General features: G+C 44.1%; 1 protein-coding gene across 2 annotated transcripts in view; it reads right to left on the bottom strand.

Moving 5' to 3' along the window:
• IWS1 (interacts with SUPT6H, CTD assembly factor 1) overlaps window positions 1-11196 on the bottom strand; it is a 66049-nt gene extending 54853 nt beyond the window's left edge. Inside the window, exons 1-2 of one of the 2 annotated variants that reach the window (XM_040348870.1) lie at window positions 11007-11196; window positions 6444-6547 (exon numbers count right to left, since the gene is read on the bottom strand). In XM_040348870.1, the coding sequence (XP_040204804.1) occupies window positions 6444-6547; window positions 11007-11040 (138 nt within the window). In that variant the 5' untranslated portion in view covers window positions 11041-11196. The remainder of the gene's footprint in view (window positions 1-6443; window positions 6548-11006) is intronic. The other variant, XM_040348871.1, reaches the window with a different exon arrangement.
• Between the last annotated feature and the right edge of the window lie 6810 nt (window positions 11197-18006).

Here is an 18006-nt window from a genome sequence, read left to right as displayed (position 1 = left end):
ACCCTCTTTTACGGGGAGACAAAAGAGTCCTAAGCAAAAAGCAGAGGAACTTTAACCCTGGTGCATCAACAGCTGAACTTAGTCTAGCAAATAATGCTTGCTAACACAGCTAGATGCCGAGTAGGTGTCTTAAATGAATCTGTATCCAATTTCCACAAGGTGCTTACGTGCTCAAGCTACCGTGACCCCCTGGCTTCTCTGACGTCTGGGCCTTTTGAAGGGGCCGCCCTGCGTCTGCACCATGAGCCGGCGCACGTGCGCCAGCGGCAACCACATCGTCCCCCCCGCCTTCAAAGCGCGCCCCTCTCACGCACGCGTAGGGGAATGGTGGAGGCGGGGGGAGAGGGAGATCCCCCAAGGAGCCGTAGAGACTACGAGGGACCCCCCCCATCGTGGCAGAGCCTGAAGCGGAGGCAGTAAGCCGCACCCTAGATCAGCTAACCTTGAGTTTCCGGTCCTGGAAAGCATGGCAAGCGAAACACCCGGCATGTCCTCTTAGGGCCCTTCGTGGAAAACAGATAAGACATACTCATGTAGGGGTACCAACCTCCTGAATGGGAGATCTATGGGTATTACAGCCATCCTGTCTCAACAGACATAGTGGTTTCTTTGCCAAGGCACACATGCATTATAGGCAAGACCCAATAGCCCCTTCAGCGGAGGATTAGGACCCACTAGGGGAGGTATATGGGTGCCAGAGCCATCCTGTCTCAAAAGACTTTGTGGTTAAGTTGCCCATGCATAGAAGCATAAAATAGGCGAGACCCATAATCCCCAATGGAGAACCCACTGTCGGACCAAGTCCCGTAGGTACCTCCGCTTACCTTTCCACGCTGCAGGGTATTGCAAAGCAAGAGGCCCAGCCTTCACCCCTCAACGCGGGCTTCGTCTCAGACCTTCAGGGACTGGGGTCCATAGCAGGTCACCTCTCCCCTGGACCTATATAGCACCCTGGCAACAGAAAAAATATTTGGTCTTTGACATCGACCAATGTACTGGAACCCAGGGTCCAGCTCTCAGAGAGAAGCATTATAGGCAAAACCTCGTTCTTCGTACCGAGGCCCGGGTACCGTCCACTTTGGCTATGAAGCACCTTGGACGGATCCGGATTTTATGGAGGCTTTTTACATCCAGCATGGATCCCTCCAGTGGAGCTCCTCAGAGCACATGTTAATTCTTGACCAACACCTTAGACACTGGTGAAAAAACTGAGGCGCTCCCAGTATGGGAGGGGTTATATAGGGAGGGAACTTCCTGTTCTAATTGATTACACCAGTGTCCAGCACCTGATGGTGGAATATAACCCAGATAGTAATGATTAAGACTCTGTGTCCCGTGATGTACGATAAAGAAACATTAGCTTTACACACGCTGCAGGCAATTCCAGTGTGTAGAGGTGTAATAGGGAAAAGCGATCCAGAAGTTTGGACAATTGGTGCCTGGAGTGGTGTGGTTTTGCTATAGCCATTTTTTTTTAAAAAGAGAAGTACAGGTTCATTTTTTTTTTTTTTTAGATTCACACTTGCCTCGATGGATGGAGCATCAGACTGAGACTGCCAGCAATCAGGGCAGCTGGCAGATCCCGACTTGGAAGTCATGATGACGCGCTGCCCCGACTGATGGCAGTGACATCAGCAGAGAGCGGACTTCAGACCACTCTCCGCTGAAAATGGGTCACAGGAGTGCAAGACGAATTGCACTCCTGTGACCCTGAGGAGAAGTCCAGCATAAAAAGCTCAGGCTGGACTTCTCCTTTAAATCATCTGCTTTTGCAAGTATTATTTTATCCAGATATATTACAAGAACAAGGTGCTCTGTCCTTTTTGTAGTTCCCATTGTAAAACTTAGCAGACCAAAAGTAAGCGAAGATGAGAACATTTTTAACCACTTCCAGCCCAAGGACGTCATATGACATCCTGGACTTGGAGTGGGGATATCTGAATGATGCCTGCAGCTACAGGCATCATTCAGTTATCTTTATCGGTCAGTGATTCTGTGCACCGTAAGAACAATCATAGCGGCAGTTCAGCCGCTTGATCGTTCCTACAGATGGCAGGAGGGGACATCCCTCCCCCTCCCTCCGGTGCTTCTCCGGGCTCGCCCGTGTGATCGGCGAGCCGGAGAAGGAATCTGCCACTGCTGGAAGGTCTCCAGTCATCCTTATGACCCTCGGAGGCCAGGACACAATGTTATAATGTCACGTCCGGGCCGGCGGATGTAAACAATGCCGGGGACCCGGCTTGAAAGGCAGAGACAGTTCCTTTTTTTTTTATCTTGACGTTTCCAGTCCCTGCGCACAGAAGCATACGCAAGTCGCGCCCACATATGTAAATGGCATTCAAATCACACATGTGAGGTATCGCTGAATGTGAGAGAAACATTTCTGAGCCCAAGATCTGTAAAAAACGTTACAGCGTCGCCTATAGAGATTTTTTAAGTACTGTAGTTTGTCGCCATTCTACGAGTATGCTTAATTTTAAAGCATGGCATGTTCAGTATCTATTTACTCGGCGTAACATTATTTTTTGCATTATACAAAAAAATTGTGCCAACTTCACCGTTTAATTCATGAAACTCCCCCCCCCCCCCAGCATTTGAAATATTCCTGCACAAACACTGTGTGACGTAAAAAGTTGCAACAATTGCCATTTTATTCCCTAGAGTCTCTGCTAAAATATGTTTAAGGGTTCTGAGTAATTTTTCTAGCAAAAAATATAACATTTTTCCATGTAGGAGAGGAGTGCCAGAATAGGTTAAAGTATATGTAAACCCTACAAATATGAGGGTTTTACAGGACATGGACAAATCTGTTGGCACCCTTCCAAGTAAAAACACACAAATTTCTCTGAAATAACTTGAAACTGACCTAAGTAATTGTCATCCATCATTGTTTATTCTGTATTTTTTTTATTTTTTTTTAATGATGGGCTTTTGTTTCTTGATCTAGCAGAATATTATAAACAAATGAAAATGGCATGGACAAAAATGGGTCCCTTAACCTCATATTTTGTAGCACAACCTTTGTATGCACATACAGTCCTGATCAAAATTTTAAGACCACTTGAAAAATGGCAGAAAATCATATTTTACATTGTTGGATCTTAACAAGGTTCCAAGGAGAGCTTCAACATGCGACAAGAAGAAATGAGAGCGAGACAAAACATTTTTTGAGCATTCAATTAATTGAAAATAACGAATAAACTAGGGCTGCAACTAACGATTATTTTCACTCGATTAGTTGGCCGATTGTTTCGATTAATCGGATAATAGCCTTAACAAAAAAAAAAAGTGATTACATTTTTTTGGGCCAATTTGTTGTTGGGCAGATTACAAAATGCAAATTGACGCAAAAACACATTACATGCTATTCTGCAGCTTCTCCATTGAAGTATATTGAACCAAAAAAGCCAAAATAGCACCGGTTTGCGTTAAAAAGTCCCCGCCCCTTTCCAAATACGCAGCAGCTGAAAAAAAACACATGTATGTCAACGTGTCCCATAGGAAAACATGTAAATGAACTGTAGTGTGTTTCTTCAAAAAGCACCAGAAAACACAGAGGTGAACCCAGGCCTGAGATGTTTAGTAACATAATGGGGTTAAAAAAACAAAAATAGGTACAAAAAGAGCAAATAATGGCTACTGTAAGGGGTTCATTTTTTTTACTGTGGGACAGTGAAAGTAATGTTTACAGTAGCGATTTGCTTTTTTTGTACTATAAAGGGCCAATTTTTAGTTTTAACCCCATTATGTTAATAATCGATTAATTTCATAATCAATTTCATAATCAATTTCATAATCAATTTCATAATCGATTTCATAATCGATTTCATAATCGATTTCATAATCGATTAATTTCATAATCGATTAGTTGTTTCAGCCCTAGAATAAACTGAAACAGGCTGTTTTTCAGCTGATCAAAGTTTAGGACCACATGCCTTTAAAAGGCCAAATCTGTGCAAAGATGTGGATTCATTGTCATTTTCTGTCAGGTAGTCACACGTTGTTATGGCAAAGGCAAAAAAACTCTCCCTTTTTGATCGTGGTTGGGCTGCTGAACTGCATAAGCAGGGTCTCTCATCAAGACACTGGACGAGCCTCAACCCAAATTAAGGCCCTTACTGGTGCCGACTGCAGCCCCATAACCATCACGGCATCTGAGACTGAAGGGATTTAAAAACAAAAACGTCTTCAAAAACCTTGTCTCCTTGAACGCCACAGAACTGCTTGTTTGGACTTTGCAAGAGAGCACCAAACATGGGACATTCAAAGGTGGAAGAAAGTTTTATTCTGATGAGAAAAAAATTTAACCTTGATTGTCCTGATGGTTTCCAACGTTACTGGCATGACAAGCAGATCCCACCTGAGATTGGTATAAGGAAGGGAAATGGGATAGGGGAATCTGCGCTAGGTGAAAGCAATAATAAAGCAATTAAGGGTGGGTCCCGGGAGGGACGTCCTGCAGCTGAACACAAATGTTTAACAAAAAAAAACGTATGGAAAAAGACAGTGCAGCGCTGAGATGTTTTCTACGCGCCACAGTGGAGGGGGCGCCATAATGGTCTGGGGTGCTTTTTCCTTCCGTGGAACAATGGAGCTTCAGGAAGTGCAGGGGCGTCAAACAGCCGCTGGCTATGTCCAGATGTTGCAGAGAGCATTCCTCATGACTGAGGGCCCTCGTCTGTGTGGTAATGACTGGGTTGTTCAACAGGACAACACTACAGTACACAATGCCCGCAGGACAAGGGACTTCTTCCAGGAGAATAACATCACTCTTTTGGCCCATCCTGCGTGTTCCCCTGATCTAAATCCAATTGAGAACCTTTGGGGGATGGATGGCAAGGGAAGTTTACAAAAATGGACAACAGTTCCAGACAGTAGATGGCCTTCGTGCGGCTGTCTTCACCACTTGGAGAAATGTTCCTACTCACCCCATGGAAACGCTTGCATCAAGCATGCTGAAACAAATTTTTTAAGTGATCAACAATAACGGCTGATCTACTCATTACTAAGTTCATGTTTGGAAGTTGGATTTCTGTTTTGGGGGGGGTTTAGTTTTTTTTGGAGGTGCGGTTCTAAAAACTTTTGATCAGCTGAAAAACAGCCCGTTTCAGTTTATTCGTCATTTTCAATTAATTAAATGCTCAAAAAATGTTTTGTCTCACGCTCTTTTCTTCTTGTTGCATGTTGAAGCTCTACTTGGAACCTTGTTAAGATCCAACAATGTAAAATATGATTTTTTGCCATTTTTCAAGTGGTCTTAAACTTTTGATCAGGACTGTATCAACATATAGTTTGGTCCATTCCTCTTGAGAAAAGGCCATCTTCAAACTGCAGCTCATAGAAGGCCACTTCTTATCCATTCTTGGGTGCTTTCAACTACGTTTTGGGCAATTATCCTGTTAGGACCCAAGACCTACAATAGACAACGTCTGGCACTGGCAGTAGATTTTACTCCAAAATTTCTATACAGTCTTGAGATTTCATTGTGTCCTGCACAAATTCAAGGAACACTGTGCAAGACGTAGCAAAGCAGCCTTAAAACGTCCTTTTCTTTGAAAGCTCCATCTGTGGCCTGTGAACATGATTATTTGGTCTGAGCCGATATGACTTGTCAACCAGTTGTCATCTGTTCGAAGGGCATTCTCTCAGAAGCATTGCAGCTTGTCAAAATGCATTTTTAATAAATTCCAGTTTCTTCCTGGGTCTTCTTCCTTTCAGCCCACCGTCGCTTAGGAAAGCAACGAATGGTACGATCAGACACTGATATACCTTGTTTGTATACAGTACTTACAGATATGTGGGTGTATATAATGAAAAAAAAAAATGGGTTCCATAGACAAAGAAGAAGAAATGTTCTTATCCCTTAACATTAGGGTAGGTGCTCATAAACAATATAAGCAGGGGAATTAGTGGAACATGGGCACTGCAAATAAACTCACTCCCCATAAACTGATGTACCTTCAGCTCGTATGTTTAAAAGTTTTCTTTGACTCCTTTGTCTAGCATTCACATACACTATACTATTTCAATCTGGGGTTGATTATCCTCTTGCACTAAGGTAAAAAAAACTTCCACTGTTTGTCTCCTCCCCCCAGAGCTCTAAACACTTACATGACAACCGTCTCAATCCAGTACTGTCGTCACAGGCAGCCCTGCTCTCTACCTGCATTCACGGGAACAGCAGGAGCCATAAAGCAGAGGTGCGGTCAAGCTGGGCTGTGTGTGTCAATGCACATCTGTCCCCATTGCAAGCTGCTTTCTATGGGGGAAGACACAGATGGGGAACCCCAGAAGTGAAGGTAAGCGACCACTCTGCACAGAGCAAATAAGTATAGTTTTCTATTTTATAATTAAAACGAAGCAAAAAACTAACCAACTTTACAATCACTTATAAATTTATACTAAAAATGACCCCTAAAGTGTCATTACATGTGCTTCACTACCTCATATCGATGCACTGGACTTTCACCATCTGATCCATGTTGTCTGTTATTTCCCTCATCATCAGAGTCACGCTCATCTTGAACTGGGGTTGCACCACCGTCATCTGCAACAAGATACAGAAGTTACTAGATAATACAAGAATTAGAAGTAGAGTGGATTTTATTTAAATCACTAGTAAAAAGGCTTGATTTAAATCATTATACTGCAGGAGTAACTGTCATCTCTGTCCCACAGTGGCTCCTCCTCTGACCCGCTGTTGATTTACCGACAGTCCCATTCAATTTAATGGAACGGCTGGTGATGCTGCAGTGACACAACAAGGTAAGGGACGTGGCGGCTGCACTCACCAGCGCTGCCATGATGGATCTAAAATGACAGGTGCTCTTTAAATACAAGGACATATTCTTGCTGGTCATTAGAATCTTTAATATCTGCAAACAAAATGAAGGCTTTCTATTTAGAATAGGCTGTCAGAACCAATTCAAACAGTTTGTAGTGTACATAGATTTGCAAAACAATGGGATAAAGTAATATTCCTGAACTTTGTTCTATCTCATGGTTACTGTGAAATTGCGTGAATGCATCAATGCAGTGCATGTTATCTCAGCTTGCGGAGCTTGGATTCATTGAACGAGTTTACCAGAAATTTAAATTTTGCAGAAAATAAAGCATCATGCTACATAACTAAGCTTAATTTCATTCAGAATACGCTAAATCATTAATATAGCTTAAATAGAAAACTACTTTTAAATAGATTTTTACTCCAAAAAGCAATTTTATTAAAATACATTTTCTTTTTTCTGCTACAGATTGTCTCCACGTCAAAATCTCATCCTTGTCCTGCCCCAACTTGGCCACTTCTGTCTACAACCCTGGCAGACAATACCAGAAGCCTAAAAAAAAAACGTAGCCGCGCTCTTAAGTCCCCTTTCACACTTATACCACGATTTTGGACGACAAAAATCGTATGAGAAGTCAATTCTCCATGATTTTCAATGACTACCATTCATATTGGTTTGACTTCGTCGTGCAGACTTCAAAGTAGTTCCTGCTCTACTTTTTTTCTTAAAGAAGTTGTAAAGAAAAACATTTTTTGCCTAAAATTCATGTCTGCAAGGTAGACAGAATAGTGTAATGATTCTGTTAAAAAACGAGTAAATACCTATTAAATTCCTTCATCTATATCACCTCCGGCATTCTAGTTTCTGTTCTCTCATTCACTTCCTGGTTTGCGGCGCTCGTTCATGTAAGAACTACATTTCCCAGTATGAACTGCGGCACACCCAGTAATTCACACCTTCTTGAAGTCTCTAAAGTGTAGAGAGCGTCCTGCCGCACATATGTAGTTCCCAGGAGGGGGTGAGCACGTTACTGACCACCGCAGTAAAGCCTCCCATCACGGTGGTCAGTAAAATCAGACAAGCAGGAAGTGAACAGAACAGAGAAGAAATAGAGCAACTTCTGAGCAAAAACGAACAATGAGGAAGTGAAAAGAGGAATGTCTGCAGGTAAAGGATGCTTATTATGAAAAAACAAAAATTTTCTTTACAACCCCTTTAAGTCGGATCAAAGTCGGATTTCGTATCAACAGATCCGACTTTGGCATGCGACTTGTACACGACTTATGCATGAAGGGAAACTCCACGCCAATTTTTTTGAAAGAAAAAAAACAAAAACACCGGCATGGGTTCCCCCTTCATGAGCATAACGGGCCCATAAATCTGGTATGGATTTAAAAGGGAAATCCCCTACGCCGAAAAAACTGCGTGGGGCCCCCCCCCCCCCAAAATCCATAACAGACCCTTATCCGAATACCCCATACTCATTCACATAGGGTGGGGGGCCGCCCTTATTAAAGGGCGCTCCCTGATTTCGATAAGCCCCACGCCCGCAGACCCCGACAACCAACGGCCAGGGTTGTCGGGAAGAGGCCCTTGTCCTCATCAACATGGGGACAGGGTACTTTGGGGTGGGGGGCGCAGGGCACCCCCCCATAAAGAGGTCATGCAGCCTGGTACGGTTCAGGAAGGGGGGGGGGGGGGGGAGTCGCTCGCTCGTCCCCTCCTCCTTTCCTGACTGGCCGGGCTGTGTGCTTTGATATTATTATTATTATTATTATTATTATTATTATTATTATTATTATTATTATTATTATTATTATTAATAATAATAATAATAAGGTACTTATATAGCACTGTCAATTTACGTAGTGCTTTACATATATATTATACATTTACATCAGTCCCTACCCTCAAGGAGATTACAATCCAAGGGTCTGGTATGGATTCTGGGTGGACCCCTACGCCGTTTTTTCGGAGGAGGGGCAGCTCTTTCACTGGATTGAGCCGTGCTGTATTTGAGGTCTGTGTTCAGAGGGGTGTGCTTTAAAGTGTGCCAATTGTACAGGAAGAGGGAAGACATTCTTGCACCTTTGTACCCACCACCACCCTGTGCCCACCTACCGGTGCCATCAGTGCCCACAAGTGCCACCTATCAGTTCAATCAGTGCCACCCATCAGTGCCAGCCACCAGTCAGTGCCCAAAAGTGCCGCCTATCAGTGCAAGCCACCTGTCAGTCCCCATCTAACAAACTGTCACATGACATTGAAACAAAGTATCGGTACTTGTACTCGGTCTTAAAAAAGTGGTATCGGGACAACCCTACTTAAAATCCATACCAGACCCAAGGGCCTGGTATGCTCTTGGAGTGGAAACCCTTGCCCCACTTTTTTTTTTTTTCAAAAAAATTGGCGTGGAGTTCCCCCAAATTACTTGGGGATCAAAGTCGCGTCCCTGCTCATTGAAGTTGTGCTTCAAGTCGTGAGGCAAAGTCAGATCCACAGTCTTTGACTGTCTTGTTAAAATCACGGTAAAAATCGCACAACTTTGAAGTCGCATAAGTGTGAAAGGGGCCTTAGCGTCTGTGGTGCAAGACTGAGTCACAGCAAGATTTCAGCCAATATAAATCTGCCCTCCAAAAATACTATTCCTGCTTCCACACTGCTAAACAGACCTACTTTATCACTCTCATTAAAGTGGAAATTCCGCTTAATCCAATCCTTGCCCCCTTACATGCCACATATTTTTTTGGGGGGGGGGGGGTGGGGGCTTCAGGAGGAGTGGGACATCCTGTCCTACTTTTCCCCAGGGACCGCTAAGGCGATAAGTCATATCGCCTTTTGGCGGCCCCTCCCTGTAGGCGAACACCTGGGACACGTGACAGGTCCCAGGTGATCGCCTAACCAATCAAAGTGCGCTCGCGCAGTGAGTGCCCAGCCGAAAGCTGTCACAGCCGGGTGCCCACACTAACAATGAGGACGCCGGCCGGCAAGGAGAGGAGCGGAGTTCCGGGCCGGCGCGTCGCTGGACCAGGTGAGTGCATGTTTATTAAAAGCCAGCAGCTACACTTTTGTAGCTGCTGACTTTTAATAAACATTAAAAATGCCTGGAACACCCCTTTAACATCCTCTCACACAGTCCCCGTCAACTCTTTTCTACCTTTACCACTCTACTTCGTCCTCCATTACCTTCACCAACTAACTTACTCAAGTGGACCTAGAAACAAGACCGGGTGAAGAACGCTAGAATGCTTAGTTTTCAGGTACGTTTCACATAATGTGCTAGTATGTGATGCATACTAGCACATCATGACATACCTTTCAGATCATAAAAAAAATAAACTCCTAGTGGTTTACTACCACTTTAAACGCCACTTTTATAAGTTTATTTAAACCAAGCTGACCCAAAACTATTTTACTGATTAATGCGGCTGCTGTCAGCGCTGTATAAACTATATTTAGCATCAGCTATATGCAGTGCTGCGTTCAGGTAGGGGGTCTTCGCATTTCATTCCTGGAACAGGCCGAGTGCTGCCCAGCCATTCACATGAAGCCTTGTATTTTTTATGAATAAACACAAGGCTTCCTCCGATTGGCCAGGCAGGAGAGGTGGCAGATAAAGCCACAATCTCCAATTCTAAAAATCTCAGAAATCATAGCTGGGTTAAGGGAAAAAAAAAAAAAAAAAAAGTAGAACACACGTAACTGGCCAATCATTTCCCGGATGAAGCACAGCACTGCTCTGAGAGAAGGACAGTCAGGGGGGATTCTACGCCAGGCTTGTACAATGGGACACTGCATTAAGGACTCCATTACACCACAATCTCTGCATTCACTCTACGTTTTTGGAATCATTTTATTTTTATTAGGTTCTTTTTGTGTATGTCCATGTGCAATGCAGATTTTTTTTTTATTCTTGCATACGTGTTGGTAGTGTATGTGAATGCACCTGATGTAAATGGGCCCTTAAAGGTCCAGCCAAGCCCCATGTAATGGTCAGCTCTGCCATTGAACACAATGAGTGTAGAGATCACATGCTCACCTACCTGTGTACTGACTACACCTGGCCCCAGCACTGTGCGGGGGGATAAACAGAGGATCCCAGGAAAGCTCACCTCTATAGTGGAAGAGTAGGTATCAGCCTCACAAGCCTGGCCACATATGGGAACCAGAGCAGCTAACACACTGCACTATGGTGCTGCATGGTCCCGCCTCCCCTCTTACCTGAGTGTTCGGGGCTGTAATAGTCCGCTTCCATGGCTGGGCTTCTCACACCTCCACAATTCCAAACGCCACTTACAATGGGCCTCCGCACTTCCCCCCCTTACCGGCAGCGCGGCCCCGCAGACAAACCACTAGGCCGCAACTCACCGGGTTACGCATGCGCACTAGAATCCACAACGACAGGGTCAACAGAGAGGAAGAGGCAGACCCGTTGCGTAACACGGCCCGTCACGTGACCACTTCTAACATGGTGGCGGGAATGGGAGAGGCGCCGTGTGGTACAGTGTGTGTAGATTTTGTAAGCAGACGTTCTTCTCTGGCCGCACCAGCAGCAGTAGAGACGTGGGCCGCCATTCATGGTTTTCTTTTGTAATGTTAGTTCCCAGGATAGGTATAGAAGGCTAAAACACCTCCAGTGGCGGTGTAACGTAAAACAAAGGCGCTTGTTTGGTGTTATCGGGCTCTGGTTACACAAATCCGACACCAACAAACTACCAAGTTTTTCAGAAGGCAGGACATGGCGGCCTCCTGTTTTTTCATGAGAGAAGATTGCATTGGAATTGGTAAAATTTCCATTTATAGTATCAACCACTTCAGGCCTATCTCAGACACTTGCTGCTTACATATTAAAATCGGTAGAGAGACCCCTAGAGCAAGGGTGCTCAACTTGTGGCCCTCCAGCTGTTTCAGAACTACAATTCCCATGAGGCATTGCAAGCTACTGACTGTTACAAGCATGACTCCCAAAGGCAGCGGCATGATGGGACTTGAAGTTCTGCAACAACTGGAGGGCCACATGTTGAGCACCCATGCCCTAGAGAATAAAATAGCAGTCGTTGCAATGTTTTGTCACACTGTATTTACGCAGCGCTCTTTCAAATGCAATTATTTTGGAAAAAATACACTTCAATGAATTAAAAAAATAAAATAAATGGAAGAGTTAGCCCAATTTTTGGTATAATGTGAAAGATGATGTTACGAGCCGAGTAAATAGATACCTAACATGTCACGTTTTAAAATTGCGCAAACTCCTGGAATGGCAACAAACTACGGTACTTAAAAATCTCCATAGGCGAAGCTTTAAAACATCTTAAAGCGATTGTATACCCGCAATATGTTTTTTTTTTCACCTGAAAAGCAAAAGGCATAATGAGCTAGTATGCACCGCATACTAGCTCATTATGAAATACTTGACTTGGAATGAGGTGTGGAGAACTTACCTGGTCCACGCCGAGCGAGATGTCATCTTGCCTTGGCGTGTCTTCCGGGTATCGCCGCTCCAGCAGCGTGATTGGCTGGAGCGGCAATGTCGTCACTCCGGCGCATGCGCGCGGGAGACTTCATTCCGGCAAGGTCCGGCGGAGGATCCCCGCTGCGCATGCGCCACTGCAATCAGCGGCGCATTGCGAGGGGAATATCTCCTAAACCGTACAGGTTTAGGAGATATTCTTTATACCTACAAGTAAGCCTTATTATAGGTTTACCTGTAGGTAAAAGTGGTAGTAAAGTGTTTACTACCACTTTAAAGTGGTTGTAAATCCACTTTGAAAAAAAATAACACCTGCAAGACAAAGGCATAATGAGCTAGTATGCATAGCATACTAGCTCATTAAGTAATACTCACCTGAGATCGAAGCCCTCGCTGCGGTGCCCGTGCACAGCACCAGACGGCGACAACACTACCAGGGGTTACTTCTAGGTATCGGGGCTCCGGCACTGTGATTGGCCAAAGCCGTGATGACATCACTCTAGTGTGGGATCCGCCGGTAATGGCACACTCACTGAAGCAACGGCACGTACGCACCATTGCACGTATGCATGTGCTAGAATTCTTCTTCTCGCTCTAATGATCGCATCGATACATCATATGTGTGGTTTGAACATTGTTTATATTTGCAGGAACAACTTATGTATGCGTTTGCTTTGGCACGCGAACACGGGTGGATGGGGCACTTTAAACTTTTTTTTTTAACATTGTTCATATAAAATAATTTCTGATCACTTTTATTGCTGTCACAAGTATTCACATCCATTGTGACAGTCAGGCCTCATGCACACTGGACGTTAACCACTTGCTTACTGGGCACATAAACCCCCCTCATGCCCAGGCGAAATTTCAGATTCTGGCACTGCGTCGCTTTAACTGACATTTGCGCGGTCGTGCGACGTGGCTCCCAAACAAAATTGACGTCCTTTTTTCCACACAAATAGAGCTTTATTTTGGTGGTATTTGATCACCTCTGCGTTTTTTTTTTTGCGCTATAAACAAAAAAAGAGCGACAATTTAAAAAAAATATATATATTTTTTACTTGTTGCTATAATAAATATCCCAATTTTTTTTTTAAAAAAATATTTTTTTTCTCAGTTAAGGCCGATACGTATTTTTCGACGTATTTTTGTAAAAAAAAAAAAAAAATCGCAATAAGCGACTGGTTTGCGCAAAAGTTATAGCGCCTACAAAATGGGGAACAGAATTATGATTTTATTGTTTTTTTTTTTTACTAGTAATGGCGGCGATCTGCGATTTTTAATGAGACTGCGATATTGCGGCGGACGTATCGAACACTTTTGACACAAATTTGGGACCATTCACATTTATACAACGATCAGTGCTATAAAAATGCACTAATTACTGTATAAATGTGACTGGCAGGGAAGGGGTTAACACTAGGGTGTGAGGAAGGGGTTAAATGTGTATCCTGGGTGTGTTCTAACTGTGTGGGGGGAGGGGGGTGACTGGGGGAGGTGACCGATGCTGTATCCCTATGTACAAGGGACACAGATCGGTCTCCTCTCCTCTGACAGCACGTGGAGCTCTGTGTTTACACACAGAGCTCCACGTCCCTGCTGTGTTACCGACGATCGCGTGTACCTGGCGGACATCGCGGCCGCCAGGTACACGCATCAGCTCTTCGGCGATGCGCCGGGACAGTGTTTACCCGCTGTGTGCCCCCCCAGTGGCGAGGAACAGGTAATGCAAATAAAAGGACGTCTAAAGACTACCAATCGGCACTTGAGAGCCACGCTGTGGACGTCTTTTGTCTGTAGCGCGGATCTCAAGTGGTTAAAATAACGTTATAAAAAACATCAGTAGCTTTGCAGTGGGTTTTTCAATGTTTTTTAATGTTTTTGCAATAGCATTTTTCCTTTTTTTTTTTCATAAAACGTTAGAAAATGCTGGTTAGCCACGTTTTTGAGCGTTTATCAGCGGTTTTTGACGTTAAAGTGCTTTTACCACTGAAAAACTCCTCTCAGAACCCACTATTTTTTATTTTTTAAAGCCAAAAAACGCCTCAGTCAAAAACTGCTGATAACATCCTATGTGTGCATGGACACATTGGATAACATCATGATAGGGAGTTTATTGACTGTAGAAAAAAACATCTGAAGCCAAAAACAGCTGCTGTAAAAATGTCCAGTGTGCATGGGCCTTAACAGGCAATAACAGGTACTCTTTGTAGAGGGATCTGGGGTCATGAAATGCCCCAAACTCCTCCTCTGCACTTCAAAGTATTCAGAACACCAAGATTGGCGTTTTTGAATACTTAAAACTGGGGCTGTTGGCTGCCAAGTAAACCAGAAGTGACCACCAGGATGCCGCCAGGACCACCAGGTATGCCACCCTAGACCACCAGGGATATGCCAATCAGTGCCAATTAAAAATGCCTGCCAGTGCCACCAGTGATGCCTATCAGTGCAATCTATCAGTTCCGCCTTTTAGTGCCCATCAATGCCACCCATAAGTACCCATCAGTGCAGCCTTTCAGTGCGATCATTGTCACCTATCAGTGCCACCTATGAGTGCCCATCAGTGCCACCTCATTGGTGCTGCCTTATGAGTGAAGGAGAAAACTTACTAATTTACAGAAACAAAGAAAACTTTTCAAATTTTCAGTCTTTTTTTATTTATTTATCAAAAAACAAAAACCGCAGAGGTGATGAAATACCACCAAAAGAAAGCTCTATTTGTGGGAACAAAATTATAAAAATGTAGTTTGGGTACAGTGTAGCATGACTGCACAATTGTCATTTTTTTTTTTTTTATTTAACATTTTTTTATTGTTGTTTGCATATATAAATTACAAAAAGTAGTGCACCGACGTGCGTAAATTTAACATAGTACATACACAAGCAAGCCTTTTACTCCTCACCCTCCCCCTACCCCTGAGTCGTTGTGATTGAGTAAGAAAGCCTCTTAGATTCCAAATTTCTTCCCTTGTGTCCACCCTCACCACCCCTCCACCCCTCGCCCACCCTTCCACCCTCCCATCACACCGTGAACCAGTTTTTTAAATTAATTTGATTTGCTTCATTAAATTAATCCTCCCCATAAAGGGGTATCTAGTAGTGGACTAAAGTATATATTAAATTTGAAGGACGCCATCTTCTTATATGGAACAACCCGTTGTATCTAGCCAAGGTTTCCACATCCTCACAAACTTTCTATAATTGCCCTGTCTAGTGAGCGTCACTCTCTCGCTCCAGATCATTTTATTGATAGTTTCAACCCACGATTGGACAGTGGGTGAAGTCTGGGCCTGCCACCTCCACGCAATTAGCTTCCTTGCCTGGAAGAGGCATCTCAGCACCACCTCAAGGGTTCCAGCAGGCACTCTATCCTCATCAATGCTGCCTAATAGGCATGTCTTAGACTCAGCTTCCAAATTCGTTTTAAAAGTTTTATTTATTATATCTATCACCTCCTCCCAGTATCTGAATAACTTCGGGCATTTCCATATCATGTGGATAAGACTGCCTGTCGCTCTGCACCTTGGACATTCATCAGTACTTCTCCCCCCAAGATTGAACATTCTCCTGGGGGTATAGTATACTCTATGCAAGAGGAACAAGTGTGATACTTTCTGGGATGGAGAGATCGAAACCAGTACCCCCCTCCTCAAGATCGCACTCCACTGTTCCGTAGACACTTGCCCTAAGTCTCTCTCCCACCCTATCCTGCTCTTAATGGGGCCTGCCCTACTTATTGTTTTAGCTCCTATTCTGGAATACAGTACGGAGATCAGGCCCTTAGTTGTTTTTGAAGAGGTTATTTTCAGGAGAGTAGGAGCCGAGGACCATACAATGGGTTGTGGCCCAAACTGGGCTTGGATGCCATGCCGGATCTGGAGGTATCTATAAAATGTTTTGTTTGCTATATTGAATTCCTGTCGCAGATCTGCGAATGATTTCATATGTTCTCCCTCATATAATTGATTTAAGCGGTTTATCCCTTGTCTCTCCCATTCCTTGCATCTCTCAATGTCTTTTAATTCCTTTAGGTTTTGGTTGCACCAGAGGGGGGCAAACGTTGTTATTCCCTTATAGCCCAACAGTGTTTTTGTTGTTTGCCATACTTTAAGGATAAGTTTTATGGTTGGACATTTATGAATAAACGAACCAGCCTCGAGTGCCTCCAATATTGTCCTATGTGGTGCCCCTATTAGCATCAGTGTCCCAGAATTCCCGTCTCCCTCCAATCCACAATTCGCGATATGTTGTAGCTGCGAAACTAGGAAGTATGTTTTCGGGTGTGGAACAGCCATTCCCCCCTCTTTAGCTGGTAGCTGCATGGTCTGGAGGCAAATCCGGGCTTGTCCCTTCTTCCAAATTAAATCTCTAAAGATGGATTCTATCCTTTTAAACCATTTTTGGTCTATCCAAACTGGGGAGTTGTGGAGTATATAAAGTAGCTGGGGCAGCCATAGCATCTTTATTAAATTGCATCGCCCCGCTATTGATAGTGGTAGTTTACACCAGATGTCTCTTTTATGTTCCCATTTGACCAAGAGGGGGATTAAGTTATTTGGAACGAAGCTATTAATGTCCCTCGTAATCCATATTCCGAGGTATTTCATCCTTGCTTCTACTTTTAACTGAGGAATGCCGTGGGGTATCTGGACCCCAGGAGAATCAATTGGCAGTAATGATGACTTTTCCCAATTGATGACCAGCCCAGAGCATAGTCCAAACTCACCCACCGTTTTGATTACATTTTTTAACGATGTTCCGGTGTCTCCCAGAAAAAACAGGACATCGTCCGCAAACAGTGCGATCTTATCCTCAATGATTAGTCTGCGGAACCCCTGTATATCTTCTGATTTTCTAATTTTAATGGCCAATGGTTCCATCGCCAGCGCGAACAGAAGGGGGGAAAGGGGACAGCCTTGTCGAGTTCCTCGCTCTAGCTGGAAGGTTTTGCAAAATTCGTTATTGATTTTAATTCTAGCTCTTGGCTGGTTATATAGCAGCTTCACCCAACCAATAAACCTAGGGCCAAACCTGAATTTCTCTAATACCTGCCATAGGTAGTCCCATTCCAGACTGTCAAAAGCCTTGGCGGCATCCAAGGCTAAAACCGCTCTGGAACCCACCCCTTCTGTTGGAATTTGCATATTCAGGAACAGTCTCCTGATATTAATACTGGTTGACCTATTTGGGATGAAGCCAGATTGGTCAGGATGTATGAGCGTTTGGATATTCCGATTTAGCCGAGTTGCTAATACTTTAGCCAAAATCTTGGCGTCCGTACATAGTAATGAGATGGGACGATATGATGAGGCCTCAGTTGGATCCTTCCCCTCCTTATGTAAGACAATAATGGTGGCTTCTAACATAGAGGTGGGGAGTGCTCCGTGGATCAGTGCCCAATTTAGTGTCTTGAGGAGTTCTGGTAGCAGAACATCCCCGTATCTTTTGTAGATCTCTATAGGCAACCCGTCTGGACCAGGTGACTTTTGAGTTGACATCCCCGCCACTGCCTGTTTTAGTTCAGATATAGTGATTGGAGCCTCCATATCAATATTATCTTCCTCCGACAGTGCCGGGACAGCCATTCCCAGGAAAAGGTCTCCCGGTCCTTCGGTCCCCTCCCTTCTCTTGGAACTATAAAGGGACATTCTCTGAAAGTATTTAATATCACAGTTTTATCGGTAGAAGTCACCCCTCCTGCTAAGGTGACTGCTGTAACAGTGGATGGGGGGGAATTAGTTCTAATGAGAA

Source organism: Rana temporaria, chromosome 4 (assembly GCF_905171775.1).
Source record: "Rana temporaria chromosome 4, aRanTem1.1, whole genome shotgun sequence".
Classification (NCBI taxonomy): domain Eukaryota; kingdom Metazoa; phylum Chordata; class Amphibia; order Anura; family Ranidae; genus Rana; species Rana temporaria.
This window is presented reverse-complemented; position numbering and strand designations above follow the sequence as displayed.